At 38.2% G+C, this 21,272-nt stretch overlaps 1 protein-coding gene across 1 annotated transcript in view; it reads right to left on the minus strand.

Annotated features, from left to right (window-relative positions):
* The window catches only part of LOC124712382, a 28,370-nt gene extending 21,146 nt beyond the window's left edge, over positions 1-7,224 (minus strand). The window contains exon 1 of the mRNA XM_047242678.1: positions 7,214-7,224. Within this exon, the coding sequence (XP_047098634.1) occupies positions 7,214-7,224 (11 nt within the window). The remainder of the gene's footprint in view (positions 1-7,213) is intronic.
* Between the last annotated feature and the right edge of the window lie 14,048 nt (positions 7,225-21,272).

Below are 21,272 nucleotides of genomic sequence, written 5' to 3' on the forward strand. Positions count from 1 at the left end.
ATTAAGGATAATTGCAGAATCTTGCGTCACACAACGTGGTACTACACAAAACTGACGCTAATAGCATAGGCACATAGGGGACACACACACGACACAGATCTGTAAGTCCAAGGTATTGCTGATAAGTTGAGAAAACTATCCCAAATTACATATGCTACACAACGCCACTGTTTCCTGTGCATGTACCCCGACATCAATATGAAATATGATCACCATGCAAACGTACACAGGCTGCACAACAGGTTGGCATACTCTGGATCAGGTGGTCGAGCAGCTGCTGGGGTATAGACTCCCATTCTTGCACCAGTGCCTGTCGGAGTTCCCGAAGTGTCGTAGGTTTTTGAAGACATGCAGCTATAAGTCGACTAAGAGCATCCCAGACGTGCTCGATGGGATTTAGGTCTGGAGAACAGGCACGCCACTCCATTCGCCTGGTATCTTCTGTTTCAAGGTACTCCTCCACGATGGCAGCTCGGTGGTTCCGTGCGTTATCATCCATCACGAGGAAGGTGGGACCCACTGCACCCCTGAAAAGGCTGACATACTCACGCAAAAAGATGTCCCAATAAACCTGACTTGTTACAGTTCCTCTGTCAAAGACATGCAGAGGTGTACGTGCACCAATCATAATCCCACCCCACACCATCAAAAGACGACCTCCATACAGGTCCCTTTCAAGGACGTTAAGGGGTTGGTATCTGGTCCCTGGTTCACGCCAGATGAAAACCCGGCGAGAATCACTGTACCTGGACTCGTCTATGAATATAACCTGGGACCACTGTTCCAATGACCACGTACTGTGTTCTTGAAACCAAGTTTTATGGGCTCTCCTGTGACCAGGGGTCAGTGGAATGCACCTTGCAGGTCTCTGGGCGAATAAACCATGTCTGTTCAGTCGTCTGTAGACTGTGTGTCTGGAGACAACTGTTCCAGTGGCTGCAGTAGGGTCCCGAGCATGGCTACCTGCAGTAATCCTTGGCCATCTGCTGGCACTGATGGTGGGATATCGGTCTCCTTGTGGTAGTGTCGTATACTGTGGACATCCCGTACTGTAGCGCCTGGACACGATTCCTGTCTGCTTGAGTTGTTGCCATAATCTTGATATCACACTTTGTGGCACACGGAGGGCCCATGCTACGACCTGCTGTGTTTGATCAGCCTCCAGTCGCCCTAGTATTCTACCCCTCATAACGTCATCAATATCAGTTATTTGAGCTATTTTCAACACACAGTCACCATTAGCACGTCTGAAAACGTCTGCGCACTTATTCGCTGCACCGTACTCTGACATGCACCAACACACCTCTGCTTATGTGGACTGCTGCCAGCGCCATCGTGCGACGACCGCAGGTCAAATGCACCGTGTTGTCATACCCCCTGGTGATTTAAACCCGCAAACCGCCCACCAGAGCGTTGCTTCACCACGTATCAGCATTATCCTTAATTTATAAGCATGAGTGTAGATGAGTTTTGCTATATGGGGAGTGTAATTATTGATGACGGTCAAGGTACAGAGGATACAAAATGTAGACTGGCTATGGCAAGGAAAGCGTTTCTGAATAAGAGAAATTTGTTAACATCGAGTATAGATTTAACTGTCAGGAAGTCTTTTCCAAAAATATTTGTATGGAGTGTAGCCTAGTATGGTAGTGAAACATGGAGGACAAATAGTTTAGACAAGAAGAGAATAGAAGCTTTCGAAATGTTGTTCTACAGAAGAATGCTGAAGATTAGATGGGTAGATCACGTAACTAATGAGAAGATACTACTGAATAGAACTGGGGAAAAGAGAAATTTATGGCACAACTTGACTAGAAGAAGGGATCAGTTGGTAGGACAAATTCTGAAGCATCAAGAGATCACCAGTTTAATATTGGAGGGAACCGTGGAAGGTAAAAATTGTAGGAGGAGACCAAGAGGAGAATATATTAAGCAGATTCAGAAGGATGTAGATTGCAGTAGTTACTCGGAGATGATGAAGCTTGTACAGGATAGAGTAGCATGGAGAGCTGCGTCAAACCAGTCTCTGGAGTGAAGACCACAACAACAACAACAATAACTTTCTTATTACCTGTAACTGCCAACAAACCAGCAGAGCTGGAAGAAGCTATTGTTCGTACTGACGTGGCAAATTATTCTGATGTAGAGGGTGGAGTTGCCTCCAGTTCCCGTAAGAGACAAGGGATGACAGAAGGGAAGAAACTGTTTCAGGTACTTGCAGCAAACATCAAGAAAAAGAAAATTCATCAAACCGTGAAGGAGATTACCCTGATAATCATTTTCTACTGTCATTATTAGATGATTTGAAATCTGTGGCAAAGCGTTTAAAGATGGACAATAATTTTAAAATAATGTCAGTTTTGTGGTAATACAGCAGGTCTTACAGTTCACTAGAAAACTGTAAGTTTCAGATCACTTCACACATACCAGTACCTATATATTCAAATACACCATAACTGTTCATGCTTTCAATCCATGTCCAAGTACATCAAATCACTTTCACCTATATCACCTGATTCATCAGTGACCACTGATTTATTCTCTGGGTAGCGTAGATTTTAGGAAGCTGTTTTAACGTATTTCATCGAAAAAAATTATTGTCGAATTTACTTTAAACATAAATTTATATGTAAAAAAGGCATTTTATTTCCTTGAAGTAATCATTCGTCTTTCATCTGATGATATACTATTTCTCATTTATGTACTTTCTTTTATTTTGTTAGCCCTCAGCACAGCACATAACTGATCAAAAGACGTCACAGACATTCTGCAGCAGTTAAAGCATTTTTTAGAGTTTTCTTTCAATTTCTTATAAATTATAAAAAAAAGTCCATGTTTTTCTCCAGTAGTTAACATAGGATGAATCCGGTACTTTGGATGATGTCGCTGATGCCTGTGTTTTCTTTTCAATAACAAAACGAAAAGCAACACTTTCTCATCAGAGTCCGTTTCGTCGCTAAGTAGCAGAAGCATACAGACAGCTCTTGCCACAGAGCTTCTGCTGCGTGGTACAGTTGCATGTCTGGCAATTCGACCACGCTGCTCAAAAGTGCGGTAGTCGCCCATTGCTGCGATTGAACCGCGTGGCTGAAACGCCACAACGAAGTCGCCAGTGTGAAAGCAGCCATAGTCTGCGTCACAGTGACACAGACAATGGTCGCCAGATGTTGCCCAATAACATTGGCCGACAGTGTGGTCATAGTGCGTCTTATCTCCTCCGTCTGTTTTTCCCAGGGTCAAGAAGGTTAGGTTAGAATCTATTCTGTGTATGATGTGGGTTAGATTTTAATCTCTTAAGGTGGGGTGGATACAACGACGCCTCTGTGTTGTGGATACAAGGGCTGCGTAGCAGCTTCTGCTATTAAAGAGACACCGAATGCATGGGAATGAGCTTTCGTGAATCGTAAAGAACGTGGCAAGTACTATGCTTTCTGTCCTCAGTTATCGGAATAACCAGACAAGTTTTACGAATATATGAGATGACGGGAGAAACGTTGTTCTATACTCGAGATAATTCGTGGTGACCTTGAAAAGCTAGTTATAAACACTTTGTGTCGCTGTATTTATTTGAAGTTGTGCTGACGTACATCAATTAGTGATTGTCGTTTTACACACGAGTGAAAGACAAGTAAAAGGTGTAGCATAAAGTACTCTGAAAAACTGAAGCACTTAAAAGTGGAAATACTTACCGTACACTGCATTTTCAAACCACTTCATATTAACAGCATCACTAACCTACTGGCATGAAACGCCAGTAAGCAGTAATAATAATTTGTAGACAACTAATGACATCCTACCACAAGAAAGATCCAGTACGGTAGCTATGCGCATAAAACATACGCCACCCTCTTCACGTCAAAAAATACATTTTTGAGGTTATAATCTATTCCTAAAATTTCCAATACCGATTTTGCATATGAGGATTCGAATAAACCTGCGATTTTAGTCCATAGATTCTGAACTATGTGCCGATTATGATATTTTCATCCTCAGGATGCCACAAAGTCATTCTCTTTTGGCGGTTTCTCATGCTCCATAGCTCGTGTGCGAGGATATCGGCCGATTTGACCAAAAAAAACAAACTGATTTGAATTTCACCGATTGCCCTTCGAAATGTGTACGTTCAGGAGAAGGGATCAGTTTTAGTGTGGTCGTGCACATAGTGGCGTACGTACTGATTTGGAAAGATCGGCCGTCTCCAGATGATGTCGGTCGTCGGCAGAATCCAGCGATATCGGAGCCGCTACGACTGCAGCCTTAATCCAAGTCCACTTCTTCAAACACTGTCCCATATGACCGTGTCTGGCTTGCGTACCAGATGCTACTTTTGCCCCTGCAATGCAGGCACCATAGACTCAGCCAGCCCCACAGTTTGTCCCACTCAACAACAAGTCAGAACCAGAGGACTCAATCAGCGGTCAGTGCTCAGAGGTTTGTACTACAATGTGCCTGTCCCTATATCCCTGACTGTACATAAACCATTCTGACCCATGTCATCTGTTAGGGCAAACATCATAGATAATTTATATCACAAGTGTATGTCTATCATTAGCATGGTGCAGTTGGGTGCAGTTCAAAAGGATTCGAAACATCATGTTGCGAGAGTGAGTGAGGCACATAATGGACAGTAATCATTTGGACAGAGTTATGTTATGGAACATTCATTTGGCCTGCTCTAATAGGGAAAATCTGGTTTATTTCCAAATGGAATATAAAATTCATATTATGGGATTGGCAGAAACTAGGATAAGAACAGTACATAACTTCTACACTGAAGTGGCAAAGAAACTGATACACCTGCCTAATATCGTGTAGGGCCCCCGAGAGCACGCCACAGTAGTGCCATAACACGATGGGGCATGAACTTGACTAATGTCTGAAGTAGTGCTGGAGAGAACTGACACCATGAATCCTGCAGGCCTTGGAGATTTCTTCTGAACAGCATGTTATAAGGCATCGCAGATTTCCTCAGTAATGTTCGTGTCTGGGGAGTTTGGCGGCCAGCGGAAGTGTTTAAACTCAGGAGAGCAGCTCTGTAGCGATTCTGGAAGTGTGGGGTGTCACATCGTCCTGCTGAAATTGCCAAAGTGCGTCGGAATGCACAATGGACATGAGTTGATGCAGGTGATCAGACAGGATGCTTATGTATGAGTCACCTATCTGAGTCATATCTAGACATATCAGGGTACATATAACTCAAACTGCACACTCCCCACACCGTTACAGGGTCTCCACCAGCCTCTGCTGACAGGCTGGGTCCATTAATTCATGAGGTTGTCTCCATACCTGTACACGTCCATCCTCTCGATACAATTTCAAACGACACTCGTCCAACCAGGCAACACGTTTACAATCATCAACAGTCCAATGTCAGTGTTGACAGGCCAAGACAAGGCGTAAAGCTTTGTGTCGTGCGGTCATTAAGGGTGTATGAGTGTGCCTTTGGCTCCAAAAGCCCATATCGATGATGTTTCATTGAATTGTTCACACGCTGACACTTGTTGATGGCCCAACGCTGAAATCTGCAGCAGTTTGCGGAAGGGTTGCACTTCTATCATGTCGAATGATTCTCTTCAGTCATTGATCCTATTCTTGCAGGACCTTTTTGCAGTTGGAGCAATGTTGGGGATTTGATGTTTTCCGGATTCCTGATATTCATGGTACTCTCGTGAAACGGTCATATGGGAAAATTCCCACTTCATCGCTACCTCGAAGATGGTGTTTCCCATCACTCGTCCGCCAACTGTAGCACCACATTCAAACTCGATTAACTCTTGATAACCTGCCATTGTAGCAGCAGTAATCGATCTAACAATTGCGCCAGACACTTGTTCTCTTGGATAGGCGCTGCCGACCGCAATGCCGTATTCTGCCTATTTACATATCTCTGTATTTGAATATGTATACTTATATCAGTTTCTTTGGCACTTGATATAACGGAGATGAAGGTGCGTTCGGTAAGTAATGCAACACATTTTTTCGGCCGGTTTTGGTTGAAAAAAATGCGGATTTTGTTGTGCAACTTCGTCGAATATTTCCACTTCAGCTCCTATAGTTTCATGAATTTGTGAATGGTGGCGGCACTATACATAGCCTTGGAAATAGTGTCTGTAATGCATGTGCATTCCAAGCAGAGAGCTGTCACTGATTTCTTTTTATGGAAAACCAGAGCACTGCAGATATTCATGGTCGCATGCAGAATATCTATGGGGACCTGGAACAAAAGAACAGTGAGTCATTGGGTGTTGAGTCTGTTATCATAACAAGGTTGCGCAAACATGCCCAATCCCCTGCGTGCCAGCCGGCTGCAACTCCTGCAATGTTGGAATGTGCAGACACACTCATTTGAGGTGATCAATGGATAACAGTCAAACTCTCTGCACAACTGGATGGCTCTGTTGGTAGCCTAGTACTCTCGTCCTCCAGTTGGGGTACATAAAAGTGTGTGCTCTGTGGATTATTTGCTACCTAGCAGAAGACCATGAAGAGCAATGAAGGACGATTTGTGTGAAGTCACTTGCACGTTATGAGGCTGGGCATGACAGTTTTTCTCGAACATCATTGCAAGCAATGAAACATGGGCTCATCACTTTTAACTGGAAACGAAATGGTGACCCGTTGAGTGGTGCTACACCAGCTCTGCTCCGTAGAAAAATTTCAAAGTCTAACTTTCAACTGGTAAAGTCATGGTTACAGTCTTCTGTGCTGAATGAGTTATTCTAATTTATGTCCTCCAGTGCCAGATTAAGGGAAGGGAAAAGGGGGGCTCTAGACCCAGGACTCCATGTGGACGGGGGGCCTCCACTCTGATCTTCCTCATCTGGCTCTCTAATAAGAATCATTCAAGATACAACCATCACCATGGGATAAAATAAGACCCTAAAATATAAAACAAATTTCTTTGTTTGTTACAACCACCATCTTAAAAAACTATCATAAATCAGTTTAAAACAAAAGGTCGAATATAGTACATGATAATTATGATTCATATTTTCTCGTTGAACAGAAATGTTCTGCAGTCTCATGTAGTCACAGAATACCTAGTCCAAATCCAGCAAAAAATTAAGTTACTGCGCAGTTGCGCAACATTCCTTCCATGTCAACAAGTTCCATCTATTTATAAACTCTGTATGCATGTATTCGAGCAGAATTTTTGACCTTAACAATAGGCGAGTTACTTCAAACACTTTTGCGTTTTGTTTGATGCACTCACCATTCACCCATCGCCCTTTCCTTCTTCTGTTCGTTGCTTATATTCCTCGTCTATTGTTGGAGAGCTGAATTGTTAATTCGAGCAAAAGAAAAGCACAGAAAGAAGGAGCTACATTTATGAAGAAACTGCCACAAGTGACTGCATAGTCTTACGAAAAAAAATTGCCCCACTGGTAATGTTAGTGAAGTCTGTACTGAACCGGTACCTTTTACACTGGTATCTATTTCTTCTAAGGAGTGTTTTACAGATCCCGGTGAAACTGAAATTGTAGTCGGGCAGTATTTTGTAATTGAGGTGGCAATGAAAGCGAATGTTGAACTAAGCGATCATAAAATCGAAATCGGAGACAGAACTTACAGTGAATTAGTGAAGTGCCCAACATTGGAGAAACATTCGGCGAAATAGAAAAACGTGAAAAATCATTGGTGGAATTGATTTTAGCGAATGGTTTAGACTATGATAAGAACAATTTAGATGATCTAAGTAAATCTGAACGTGTCTATAAATCACAAAAAATGTACTCACCCAACACCTTGTTCTGTAGAAAATTGCTAAATGGAGAGAAAAATGAAAGGAAATGGCTGTAGTATTCCAAATCTACAAGAAATGTGTTTTGTATTTTCTGTAAATTATTCAGTGACAGCATTGACTTAGATGATATGAGTTCTCCATTTTCAATTTGTGGGCTTTATGTCTGGAAGAAAGAGGTAGAAAAAGTGACATCTCATGAAAACAATGCTATTCATCCCAAAAATTCAGTGACGCGGCTTCTACCTTGGAAGAATGAGAGACGTGCTGTATCGACAGTGAACTGCAGCATACGATTTAAACCGAGGAAAATTATTGGCAAGAAGTGCTTCCCTGCGTGATAGAGGTAGTTAAGCATTTGGAAATAAGAGGATTTGCTTTTAATGGTGATAACAAAATTTTTTGGACCAAAAATAATGGTAACTATTTAGGTTTCCTTGAATTAATTGCTCATTTTGACCCGTTTTTGAAACAACACATCCATGAGCGTTGCTCTAAAGGTCATTGCCATCAGTCATATTTTTCCAAGGCTACCGGTATTGTGAAGAATTCATTGGTCTTGTGGGAGTCAAGGTATTGAGTAAAATAGTTGCCGAAATTCAAACAGCAAAATTCTAAAGGTTAGCTGTATATTCAACAGTAGACACAGCACATGAAGATCAGCTAGCCCTTGTAGAAGGTATTGTTTCGAGGGAAGAGTTTATGAGGAAGATTTTTATGTTTTGTTCCCAACACAGACACACAGGAGAAAGTCTTAGGAAAGTTTACCTAGATCTCTTTTGGGAATACAGTACCGTATGAGGACAGAAGATTGTCGTTGCCAGTAACACGAGTGGAAAATATTCAGGTTTAAGTGCAAAGATAAAGGAACTGAATTAATTAGCTTTCTATGTGCCTTGTGTTGATACCTGTTAAACCTGGTGTTCCAAACAGTGCTGAGAAATCGTCAGAAACAGCTGTTTTTTTTTTTCCAAGTTATTCAATGACTATATGGTTTTTTTGTAGTTTGTACTCACCGTTGGCACATGCTTGTGAGGAAGAATGAGTGACTTAAGATATTGTGTGATACTAGATGGTCATGCTGTGAGGAAGCAATATCAGCTATTCAACAGAATTTCTATGCCGTTTATGTGTTCTTTAAAGAAATTATTGAGAACAAGAAAATGCAGTGACAAGAAATGGGGCAGAATCGCTTTTGAAAAATCTGAAGACAGCAAGCAGTACTAGCTGTCTTCTGCGATGCCATGTTGTCTTGAATGGACAAAACTAACAAATATTTGCAATGGCCTGGACTGAATTTAATTAGCGGGTATCATGTGTTGCGATCATTGATTCCATTTTTCAGCCATGTTAGTGAAAATTTTAATGAACATGAAAACCAGGCTAACTCTGCGACTGCCATTCCCATTCCCGAGGCCTCATCGCGCAAGTTATGAGGAAAGAAGAGGGTGAGGAATATACCCCATAGAAAAACTTGAATCCATCTGGCTCTGGATGGTAGTATCCTTTGAGGCCCCCACCTAGGGTTACAGGTGAAACCGGTCAACAGTCTCAAAGGCAGAAAGGAATCCTAATTCCCAACAGTAGAGAGAGCGGAAGAACCTAATGGAGAAAACCATGAGAAATCATTTTGGACTAACAATCCGTTCTTATCTTGGAATTTATTTCCTGCCATGTACAACATACAATTTCAATTGCAGAATGGAAGGGCTGGTAAAAGTAAGCACTACCCCAGTTGGTAACTCAAAAGAGGTATCCACCATTTGCTTTATGCAGTGCTTAGGGATCTAGAGTTTGGGAAGCAGCAACATGTGCAGTAAGGACGAGATTAAGAAACCTCGGTGTCATTCCAAACTTAAGTTCAAAAGAAAATCTTTACAGCCATCTTGAATGTAAAAACTGGTAAACAATAAGAACTGAAAATTCCCTAAGATAAACATGAAATACAAGTTTCAGCAGTACAAGAAACGCGAGTTTTGGACAAAACTGCTACAGAAACCAAAAATCATAGAATTTTTAAGGGTAAACCAACTGCAAAAATTATGAAAGGCATACCAATACTTGGTATCAGCTTCTATACTCATAAAAATTTAGTAGATGACGTTACAGAATTCAAATCCAGTTCAGAAACACTCTCTTCTCACAGTGAAATGCAAAAATAAACAGTATATCTTTGTTAACGTACAAGCTGTATTTAATGATGACAGTTAAGATAAATCTGAGTTAAGTAGAAGCATTCTGGCAACTTTTGGCAGACTAAATGTAAAAAATTCCAAAATCAAATATTGTGATTTTACTGGGATATTTTAACGTACATGTAGGATAAGCAAAAAGCTATTTTAAAAATCATAGTCCAACCCATGAATGAGCAAAAAAAGAAAAAACGCTGCAAGACTAATGAATCTTTGGAAAACATTTTTGTTGAAGTTAATGTCAACTTTCTTAAAAAAATTGCTAAGTAAAGCAAAAACATATATATCTCCAAGTCTAGCACTACAGAAGTTCCAGTTAGATCATGTGGATATTTCTCAAAGTAATGTTAAAGAACTTGTAAATGTAACAAGAAACAGGGAATTTTACTCTGTTCATTACCTGACTAAAATTAAACTGAAATTTATCCCTAATAAAAAGGGTAAGAGACAGCAAAAATTGATTAAATATAACGCAGACAAGCTCAACATCACAAACGACACAAACGTGGCAATGAAACATTTTCAAGAAGAAATTAAAATAGCTAAATCAGAGTAATTGGAACAATTATCTAAAGAAATCAACAGGGCAGTGAAGAATGAATTTGAATCAACAAAAATGAGAAGAAAGTCTGCTGGAATGAAATCTGTGAAAAAGGCAGTTGCAGACAGAATAAAACAGTGGAAGAAATGGAAACATTCTGGGAAGACTGAGTACCTTGATCAACTTAAACTGCAAATTTCAATTTATTGTTCATAACATGTACTGTAGTTTTACATGCATGTGCATTTTCAAGTAAGTATAAAGATTTTACAATTACAATTTCTTTTAGTTTACATTATTTCTGAAACTTCCTAGCAGATTAAAACTGTGTCCCAGATCGAGACTCAATCTCAGAGTCTTTGCCTTTAATGGGCAACTGCTCTACATTTTTTTCCCTGTAATTCTAATTTTGTTTGATATTGTTCACTGCATTTGTTTGGGGTAGGTGTCGTATGTCACCCATCGTTGATCCGTTCACTTTTTTTTTCGTTGCAGAGGGCAGCTAACTCTCTGACTGAACATGCTGAGCTACTGTGCTAGCCTATCTGAGCTACCCAAGCATGACTCACAACCAGTCCTCACAGCTTTAATTCCCCCAGTACCTCGTCTCCTACCTTCCAAACTTTAGATAAGCTCTCCTGCATCTGTGCTACCCAAGGACAACTCACAACCCATCCTCACAGGGGGTCGTGAGTTGTGCTTGGGCTGCTCAGACGATAGACCCATTGCCTGCGAAAGGCAAAGATCTCAAGTTCGAGTACTGGACCAGCACACAGTTTTAATCTGCCAGGAAGTTTCATATGAGCGCACACTCCACTACAGAGGAAAAATCTCATTCTGAAAACATCCCCCAGGCTGTGACTAAGCCATGTCTTCGCAGTATCCTTTCTTCCAGGAGTGCTAGTCCTGCAAGGTCTGCAGGAAAGCTTCTGTGAAGTTTGGAAGATAGGAGACGAGGTACTCATAGAATTAAAGCCATGAGGACAGGTCATGAGTCGTGCTTCGATAGTTCAGATGGTACAGCACTTGCCTGCAAAAGGCGAAAGTTCTGAGTTTGAGTCTCGGTCCAGCACACAGTTTTAATTTGCCAGAAAGTTTATATCGGTGCACACTCTGAAAATTTCATTGTGAATACATTATTTCTTATTAAATTATAATTCATGATAAATTCAAGTTATGAGGAAATTTTTGGATAAGCCACTGCTTGACTCGCTTTTTGAAAGTATCCCCTGTCAATATATTAACTTCATTTGGTTACAAATTATGAAAAACATATTTGACATAGGAGCTTTTTGCTGGTAAAGCAAAAAATCTTTTGTTAACCATACGAAAGTCTTTTCTATGCCGTATTTCACAGTTGGGAATATCTATGTTCCTTTTTGTAATCTTAGTGTCTGCTTTCACTAGGCTTAGAGGTTCTAGGTTGTTGTATATAAATGGCACAAACTATGAGACTATTGTTTATAATGAATAGGAATTTGCTAGAAGTTCCTGGTTTTACTTTTGCGATGATCCTCAACGCTCGCTTCTGCAGTATGAAACCCCTTTTCATATTAGTTAGGCCTCTTCCAGCCCACAGTAGTAGTCCATAAAACAAGAAAGGGTACACTAATCCAAAATACACAGTCCTTAGGGTTTGAGAATTAAGATATGGTGATAATCTTCTTAAAAAAAAATAAAGACGGTGTTAATTTTTTACAGATGTAATCAGCTTGCTGCTTCCATGAAAGTCAATCATCTATGCATAAACCTGATTATTCACAATGTTGTTGGTAGAATTTCATCAATCACAGTATTTTGTCTGTTTGTACCATTTGGTTTAAAGTGAATAATATTAGATTTTTCTTTTTTACATGTAGGTTGTCTCTTTCAAAGTGAGCACTTGTCATGTATCGTCTGCATGCATAGTGATCAGTTGCTTATTGTCAAGAGAACTTGATAAATCACTTACATAGCATATGAATAGGACTGGACCTAAAATGGAGATCTGTGGAACATAAAAACATATTTGCTTATACTTGGCCTTCTCCTCTCCAGTATTTCTTCATTAGAGTGTATAATCTCCGTGCACTGCTGTCTACCCTTTGAATATGTTTCTAGCAATTGCATGAGTTTTCCAGTGACACCACTCTTCACAGTTTTTGATAAGACCACATGATTATGTGCTCTATCAAAAGCTCTTAAGAGGTCCAGGAATACTCCTGCTGCTTAAGGTTTTTCATTTATTTTTTCAAGTATATTATGGGAAAATAGTACTGCTGCTGATGTGGTAGTTTGACCTCTTCTGAAACCATGCTAGAAATCACCTAATATGTCAGCATTGTTGTAATGTACCAGGACTTTTTTAATATTATTTTCTCTAACAGCCTGCTGAAAGTAGAGATTAGGGCAATGGGTATGTAGTTCTGTAAATGCTTTTTCAACTTGTCAGGGAACACCCCATTCTTTAGAACACTGTTTAGTAGGTGAACTAGTGGTTTCATTAGTTCATGTTTCCATTGCTTCAATATATATGGTTAAATTTCATCTAATATTGCTAATTTTTTGTTTGTATCAATAAGCTACAGAATGTCATATGTGCTTACTGAGGGTAGTTTACTGCAGTTCTGTTTGTTACAGAACTCAGATGTTTCCTGTATTTCCTGTTTCTCAGAGACATCATTTTCAATTTTCGATGAATGAATTATTAAAAATATTGCTAACTAGAGGGGGATGTCCTCAGTCAGAATTTCTGTGGACATGTTCTGTTTGTTGTTGATCCTAATTGTAGTAATAACTGATTCCCATGATTTCTGGCTTAAACTATGTCTTAGTGTAGCAATGTTGTTTGCAGACAGTATTTGCCTGTGCTCATACATTTTTCTTGGTTTCAATTTGGTGTTACATTTTAGGACCATTATTCAGCCTAAATGATCTGGGAGGTGACCATTTATGACATCTGTTGAGATGATGTGGTCATAATTTGTGATAGCATGATCAGTTAAACTACTATGTGTGTTAGCTATCCTGATGGATACTAATCCAAGAAGATCTTTAGCCCTGTAAGACAGGACGCAATCTGTAAAACGTTTGCTTTCCTGACCGTCACGTAAATTGTTGATGTTCAGATCTCCCGGTATAACAAGATGTACAGTTCTACTACCTGACATTAATTTACTTCAAACTCCATCAGTTGATTTCAGAAAAAGCATCAATAATTTCTGGATAGGGATGTATATACACCTATGACATAGAAAAGAACAGTGCAAAATGTGAGTTTAAGCATTGCGAAACCTTTGTCAACACAGAAATTGTTCCCCCATAGCACTTTTCCTGTGGTGGTTACAAACTTATAATTTCTTGGGTAGATGGCAACACCACCACTTTTATTATGTGTTCTACTGTAGAACATATCTAGGTTGTAGCCTTCTAAATTGCAATATTGGTTGTTGTCCACTGTTTACTGCTGTTCCGTAACTTATACTACTTGTGAAGATAGTCCTGTGATAAATGATTCAAAAGCATCTTATTTTGTTTCGTAAACCCTGTATATTATAATGCAAAAGTGATAAATTAGATTAATAAGATGTTTAAAAATGATCTAAGGGGCTATTGAGCTCCAAGTATTAGCTCGAGATGAAAATGGTAAAATAGGCCTAAGCAATACCCAGAACTGTGAAATACTAAAAAAGCACTTTGAACAGCTCTTGAACTGTGAAGAACTGTACTGTAAACTAGAATTCCTGGATCTTCAAAAAAAAAAACACAGAGGCGGATCCCCCACCTACAGCTGAAGAAATAAAAAGAACAATACATATTCCGAAAACTAGCAAAGCCTACGGAGAAAATAATCTCAACCAAAATTTATAACTAACCTTCAGGTCATGTTTGAAGAAATATGGGAAATTGAAAAGATTTCAGAAGACTGGAATGTGGTTCTTATTCATCCTAAGCACGAGAAAGGTTATAAACATAATGTGAATAACTCCATAGGTATATATCTGTAGCCAATGGGTTATAAGATATTTTCAACAATATTACTAAGCCTCTTAGAGAAAATAGTTGTAGAATGGAAACAAAAACTAAAAGAATATAAGATGTCACCAGTAACTATGGGGACTAAGAACAAAGGTATTAAAATTAACTGTCTATCATTTGCAGATGATTTTGCCATTGTTTCTGGAAACCTAACAGATGCAGAAATACAAATCAATCTGTTGGAAGAAATAGCCAACAAAGTAGGTTTAAGAACTTCTCTAGAAATAATAAAATTTATGATAAATGTAAAAACTGCTCCAGAATTCTTTGTAGCAGATTTTGGACAGATAAAGAGGGTTAATAAATGCAAATACTTGGAAAAAATTATTCAATGAAATGGCTTAGAACAATTCGCTGCAAAATAAAGTGTACATAAAATGCAGAGAGAGCATATGGTATAACAAGGAATATTTATGAAAAAGGTATTTGTCTAAGAATTTGAAAATACAACACTACAACACAGTAGTGAAACGAAAATGTATTTATACAAGTGAATGTTTAATACTAAATAACAAATTACACAAACTTGAGGTCCTAGAAAGAAGAATGATTCAAAAAATACATGGTCCGCTAAGAAATTCAGAGGTTTGGAAATGAAGAAGTAATGAAGAAGTGTATCACAACATAGAAAATGTAACTGAAATACTACAGAAGATTCAATTGATTTTTTTGAGCATTTATAAAGAATGAACAACAACAGGTTAACCAAACAGATACTTAAATATATGTGGGACAAGAAGTCAATGATAGGCTGGATTCAAGAAGTTAGGAAAGATATGGAAAGAAACAGCATAAGTGAAAAGGATGCAACAGAAAGAGAGATTTTTGAGATGAAAGGATTCCAAGGCAGTTGGGAGAAGAAAATGGCTGAAAACGGTTTGAGAAGAGAAAAAGATACGTAGTGAGGAGATGAAAGAATACTGTAGGAAGAAGAAAGAAGAACAAAGCAGGAAGCATTGAAATTGGTATGTGGTCCATATGTAAGCCAAAGAGAAAGAGAAATAAGAACAAGGAAACCAAGCTAGCAGGTCAAGTGAGCTTGTGTATCAAGAATATAGTAACAAAAGGAAATTTGAAATACAAAGATTCCCTGATGGAGAATAATCAGAATAATTTAGTGACATGATAAATTTTATGTGCCACTTATTGCAGTTGCTGAGAAACTGCAAGCAAAACTTAAAAGTGAAAAGAAATGTATTGCAAAGTAATCAGTCTTTTCCTACCTTCAACAAATACATAGTAAAGTACAAAGCTAAAGAACTCTTAACAGAAAAGTCTAAACTTCAGGAAAAATACTGAGGTAACCTCAATGAAGAAAGTTTTTCTTCCCAAATTCTTTATTTTAGTGAATATTTGAAGAGTTCTCTAAAAGAAAGCTGCTAAACATTTCAGCAGTCAAACTATATGGCATTATGTATTGTGCTATGAGACCAAGAAGCTGCTGTGTTCAATTATATATTATTTATTACAATAGGCCTATTTTGACATAATTGCCATTATCAGGTTATTGTACATCAGGTGGTCTTGAGGGCCATATGACATTGGTGTCTTATTTGCGGTCACTAATGTATAATTTTGCTCCTTTGACATTGGTGGAGCTACAGTAGGTGTTAAACTGCAACTGGAGCAGTTATTTATGAGGTTTTACAATCATGAAATTTTATTTCATCAATTAACATCATTATGACATAAACTTCCATAGTTGGAAATTTCAGAAATAACTGGTCCAGCTAGAGTTTAACATCTACTATAGCTCCACCAATGTCAAGGGAGCAAACTTATACAACAGTGACAGCAACCAAGACAGTGACATCATATGGACATCAAGACCATAATCTGATGGTGGCAATCATGCCAAAATTGCCCTGTTGTAATAAAACAATGTAATCAAACACACCAACATCTTGGTCTCATAATACAATATATAATGTCCTTATATGACATATATGATGCAGAAGGCCCAGATGGACATGAATTATATGAATTAATGGTTGAAAATGATCTTGGGGATGTTTTTCCAAAAGTGATGATTTCTTACCAAATTTACCCTGAAAACCAATTGTGAATTGTGCATCTGAGAGGGGATTCTCCAAATTAGCCCTTATCAAGAACAAATTATGTGTTATAGTGCAACAAGAATGCATTTTCACTCTCCCCTTGTTATCAGTTGAACATGAGGTGTCTAGTTCTCTTGACTTCCAGGATATGATAGAGGACTCTGCCAGGACAAAATATTCAGGAAAAGAAATTTTTCAGATACTCATTTTCTATTTATTGCATTTATATAATAGGGTAATGTTGTGTGATTTTTTTAAAAACGCAATTGCAAAGTTCTTTTAGGCATAATATCATCTCCTGATGGCATGGTTGATGTCATAAAAATATATGTATTCTTTTACTTTTCTTATTGTACTTTCACAGAAACGAATTAGGCCTACATGAAGTAAGCAGGATCCATACATTTTTTCTAGCCCCAGGCCTCCACATGGGTTAACCCAGTCCTGATGTCCTCCCTCAAGGTGCAACAATCAACTGAAAAGTGTATTTTGCTACCCTCATGAAACTGAAGAAACGACTTCAATGTGTTTGCCACCATTAAAATGCCAATGGACTTCTCCTTCTCTGACAATGTGAGGCCTAACAGAAGTCTGTGAAAGCAAGAGGAGTTCACAAAATTTCATTGGACTGTTCTTCCTCATCCATCCTACAGCCCGGATCTCACAATTTCTGATTTCCATCTGTTTGGCTGAATGAAGGATGCAGTCTGCAGGAAGCAGTATGTGGATGATGGGGAGGTTTTTGATGCAGTAAGACATTGGCTAAGACGGTGACCAGTAGAGTGGTACCCCTCCCATTATGATGGTCTATGGCCATCACATGGAACAGAGACTATATTATAAAATAGGATTTTGTAGTCAAAAGATTGGGGAATAAAATGGTGTATTGAAATTGTGAATAAAACAACATGCTTTTAGAAAAAAAGTGTTGCATTATGTATTGAACACTCCTCATAATATGGTATGCATAAACAGAGAAGATAGATTTGGGGGAGATGGTATAAAAAATAAAAAATGATTAGTACTTTAATTAACTTACTATAGACACTGGAAATGACCTCTTTCAGAGATCTGCTATTAGATCACAAGTAAAAAACATTGAAATGTCTATTGTGCTACATACTGAGTCCCACAACTAAGTGACACCAAACATGCCTTCCGTAATTTGATGGCTAATATCTCCTACAAAGTAATTATTATGAGAGACCTCAGTGAGCATAATAAAGGATCGGGAAGCATTATAACAGACCAGGTGGGCATGTTAATGCTTGATACAATGCTTGACAATAACTCAGAAGTCCTGAATGATTGTTCTGCCACTGGTTATGTCAAGGAGAGGTGAAGCCCATTCAGCAGTAGATGTGGTCCTAGCATCTCCACAGTTGACGCCACCCAACACATGAGAGGTTCTACAAGATACTGGGGATTCAGATCACTTTCCAATAGGCAGAGGGTATGGGTATGGTAGAAATTACTGTCGACATTATAGTCCACAAATCTGAAATACAAAAAGCGGCAATTGGGAAAAAATACCACAAGCTGGCAGAGAAAGAACTCATGTCATACACTGAATCCAGAGATGTCGAAGGCAACCACAAAGAACTGGTACAAGTCACTGGGATGGCAGTAGTGACACTGATACCATGCATCACACATGCCACATAAAGTACATGAAAGGTAGCCCCGTTGTGGATTGAGGAATGTCAAGGAGTCATTTCATAAAGCAAAGAAGTGTTACAAGTGTACAAAAAAAGCCAGTGCAGTGGAAAACTTCATTCCCCTTAAAGCATGCCAGGCATGAGTGAAAATAAAACTTAAAGAAAAGGAAAGATTCAAGTGGGCAGAATACTGTAATAAGTTAAACCATCAAACCACAATAATGACAATCTGGTAACAAATTCAGTGGATCATAAATGCTATAGATGGACACCCCTTCACACGGGCACATCACCTATTGATGGAGGAAATATTGTCCAGGTTGGAAAGTTTGGTTAAAAAGCATTTTTAATGGTACATAGAGGATTTTAAATCATACCCAACTTTCAACTAGGTTTTTGGCATGGGCAGGGCACATCTGTTAGTGGACATACAGTTGTGTCATTCCATAACTAAATATTTAACAGTGTTTTATATAAACATAAATCATGTGTGCAACAAAGTCTTGTTATCTGTTTTTGCTCAAACACCAAGAAACTTGCAGAGACCATGAAGTTTACTCATCTGCAGCCGTCTGTCCCTGGAGGAGGTTAATAACATTTTCTGATAAGGGCACTATCAAACTGATGACAACCAGCATGGCGTTGGCACAAGGATCAGTTCTCTCTCTATTGTGCTTAATATTTATACCAGTGAACTCTTTTAGTAGTTGGTTGTTGAATGTTAAACAATTAGGTACTGAAAGAGTGTTGGATGTGATCTGATGTTCCACTACTCCAAGTTGTAGCATGAGCAATAACTATATTCATCATTGATTCTGAATCAAATGGTCTGGTCTTAGTTATTATTTCCAGGAATGGTTATGAGTAGACAAAAGAAACGTCTGTATAATATGAGCATTTAGTTCCATTTTCAGTGATTTTAGAGTATTCATCTAGTTGATTCTGCTCTATAGCATCACACGTTCATAACAGTTTGTAATAATGCACCCGTTTTAATGTAGTTTTGTGTAATAATAGTGGAACAGCTTTCTGAAAAAATATATAAATAGTAACTCAGGTTGAATGAGCTTCAATTAAAAAAGAGGATCAAATGAGGAGCACTGGTCTTGCAAGAGTTGCAAGGGAACTTCTATGAAGTTTGGATGGTCCAAGCTTACCCATCCAGTGTGGAAGTTAAGGCTGAATTGCAGGATGTGAATCAAGTGGTAAACCTGAAGATGCATCTATAGTGATGGGAAACTGGTAGTTAAGAATGAAGCACCTTCATACAGCTATGCAGCTTTTGGAAACATCCCATAATTCTTGACTTTTTAATTGTTGTAATTTTTATGACAATTTGAATGGTTATTGGGTGTTGAGTGTTGTTATTGTCATTCATAATGTCTGCTTATCATATCTGGGTGGATTGGCATGAATGAAACATAATGTCATTGGGATTTGTTGCATAATTTCCTCCTTGGAAAAAGTCATGAAGCTTCAGGCTCAATTTATCGCCAAAACAAGTGCTAGTGTATGCCATCTCTATTAACAGCCACTCCAGATAAGAAAATGAGTACATTACACATTATAAATACTAATATTTATATTTTGAGAGTTCTATCTCAAAATTAATTAAAGATTGTATTATTAATTCAGTAGTGTCAGGGTTTGCAGTAAGTAATAAGCAACATATTAAGAATTTCTGGTAATTAACAGTTTTTTTAGTATAGCATAATGCAGATACCTTTTAGCTGAATTTTCTTGGTCAAAGACAATAACAGAATGAGAATGCAGATTGGCTGATCAGTTATTTTATGAATTTAATTGACCAGTGAGTAGACTACAACATGGTCACTTTTTGACTTATCCATACAATATCACTTCTGGAATACTATGTGGTTACTGACAAAGACCGCAAACATCACAACTCAAACTATAATGCTATGATATGTTATAAGCTGTGCTGCAAGCCAGTGGCTGATAGTGCTTAGGTAGATCATAATCAAACAATGTGCACTGTGTCATCTCAAAAACTGATCTGTTAGTTATTTCCATAATACCATTTTCTTCTAGACTATGGAGGACACTAATCTTAGGCTCAGTCCAACTCTCTCTTGGAAATTAATCCAACTTAGAGTTTACAAACTCATTGCCATTGTTAAATCTAACAGCTTTGATGTTTGCATCAATCCTATTTTCTGTCAAAGTCTTAAACTAAAAAAAAAAAAAAAAAAAAAAAAAAATTAAAATCTAATGCTTGATCTTCACTTTTGAGAAACTGGCACAATGTCCTGGAATAATCGCTCACTAGTACCTGTATGTACTCAGCCCTAGTATGTGATGTTTGCTCCATGGGACCACATAAATCCATATGCATCAAGCCAAGCACCTCAAATGCACATTCCCCTCCAGCCTCAGGAAATAAGAATTTAGACTTTTTACCAAGCACACATGATTTAATTTATGTTTGTCAACAAGTTCAAAATCACAACACTCCAACCTAGTGCCTACACCCTCTAAACATGACTTAAGTCTAGCATGAACTGTAGCATGGCCATGTCTAGAATTCTGTAAGTCTTCCATGTTATTAATTTTACTAACAGACTGTAATGGGCCATCCTCCTCTAGCATTACTTTTCTTCAACAGTAATAGTTGACACCAGTAATATTTTTCAAATTTTGGACGTGTCAATATTATCTCAGCTGTTTTTCTGAAAAATTTCATATACTTCTGTACACAATATGTTATATTTCAGAATAAAATTTGTGGAAAGGAATTATTTTACTTTTGATGTTACAATCAATATCTACTAACTCTGAAGGTACAGTTAAAATTATTTTCTTTTAGAAACATTTGAAAATTATGAATTATTTATCATACTTAAATTTTTTTTTATTAATTTTGCAATCTAGTGCTGTTTATTATGTTTGTTTCTGAATTCATTTATAAAATAGTAATTGTACTTAATAGAAATTAATTTGTCAAGAAAAATAGTAAACCCTTTCGAATATTGTTACGACTGCAGAGTGAAGTAGCAGTAAGCATGCCTCTGATGTGAACAGACTGTTTTTGTATTTTGGATGAAC

Source organism: Schistocerca piceifrons, chromosome 8 (genome assembly GCF_021461385.2).
Source record: "Schistocerca piceifrons isolate TAMUIC-IGC-003096 chromosome 8, iqSchPice1.1, whole genome shotgun sequence".
In the NCBI taxonomy this organism is placed as follows: Eukaryota; Metazoa; Arthropoda; class Insecta; order Orthoptera; family Acrididae; genus Schistocerca; species Schistocerca piceifrons.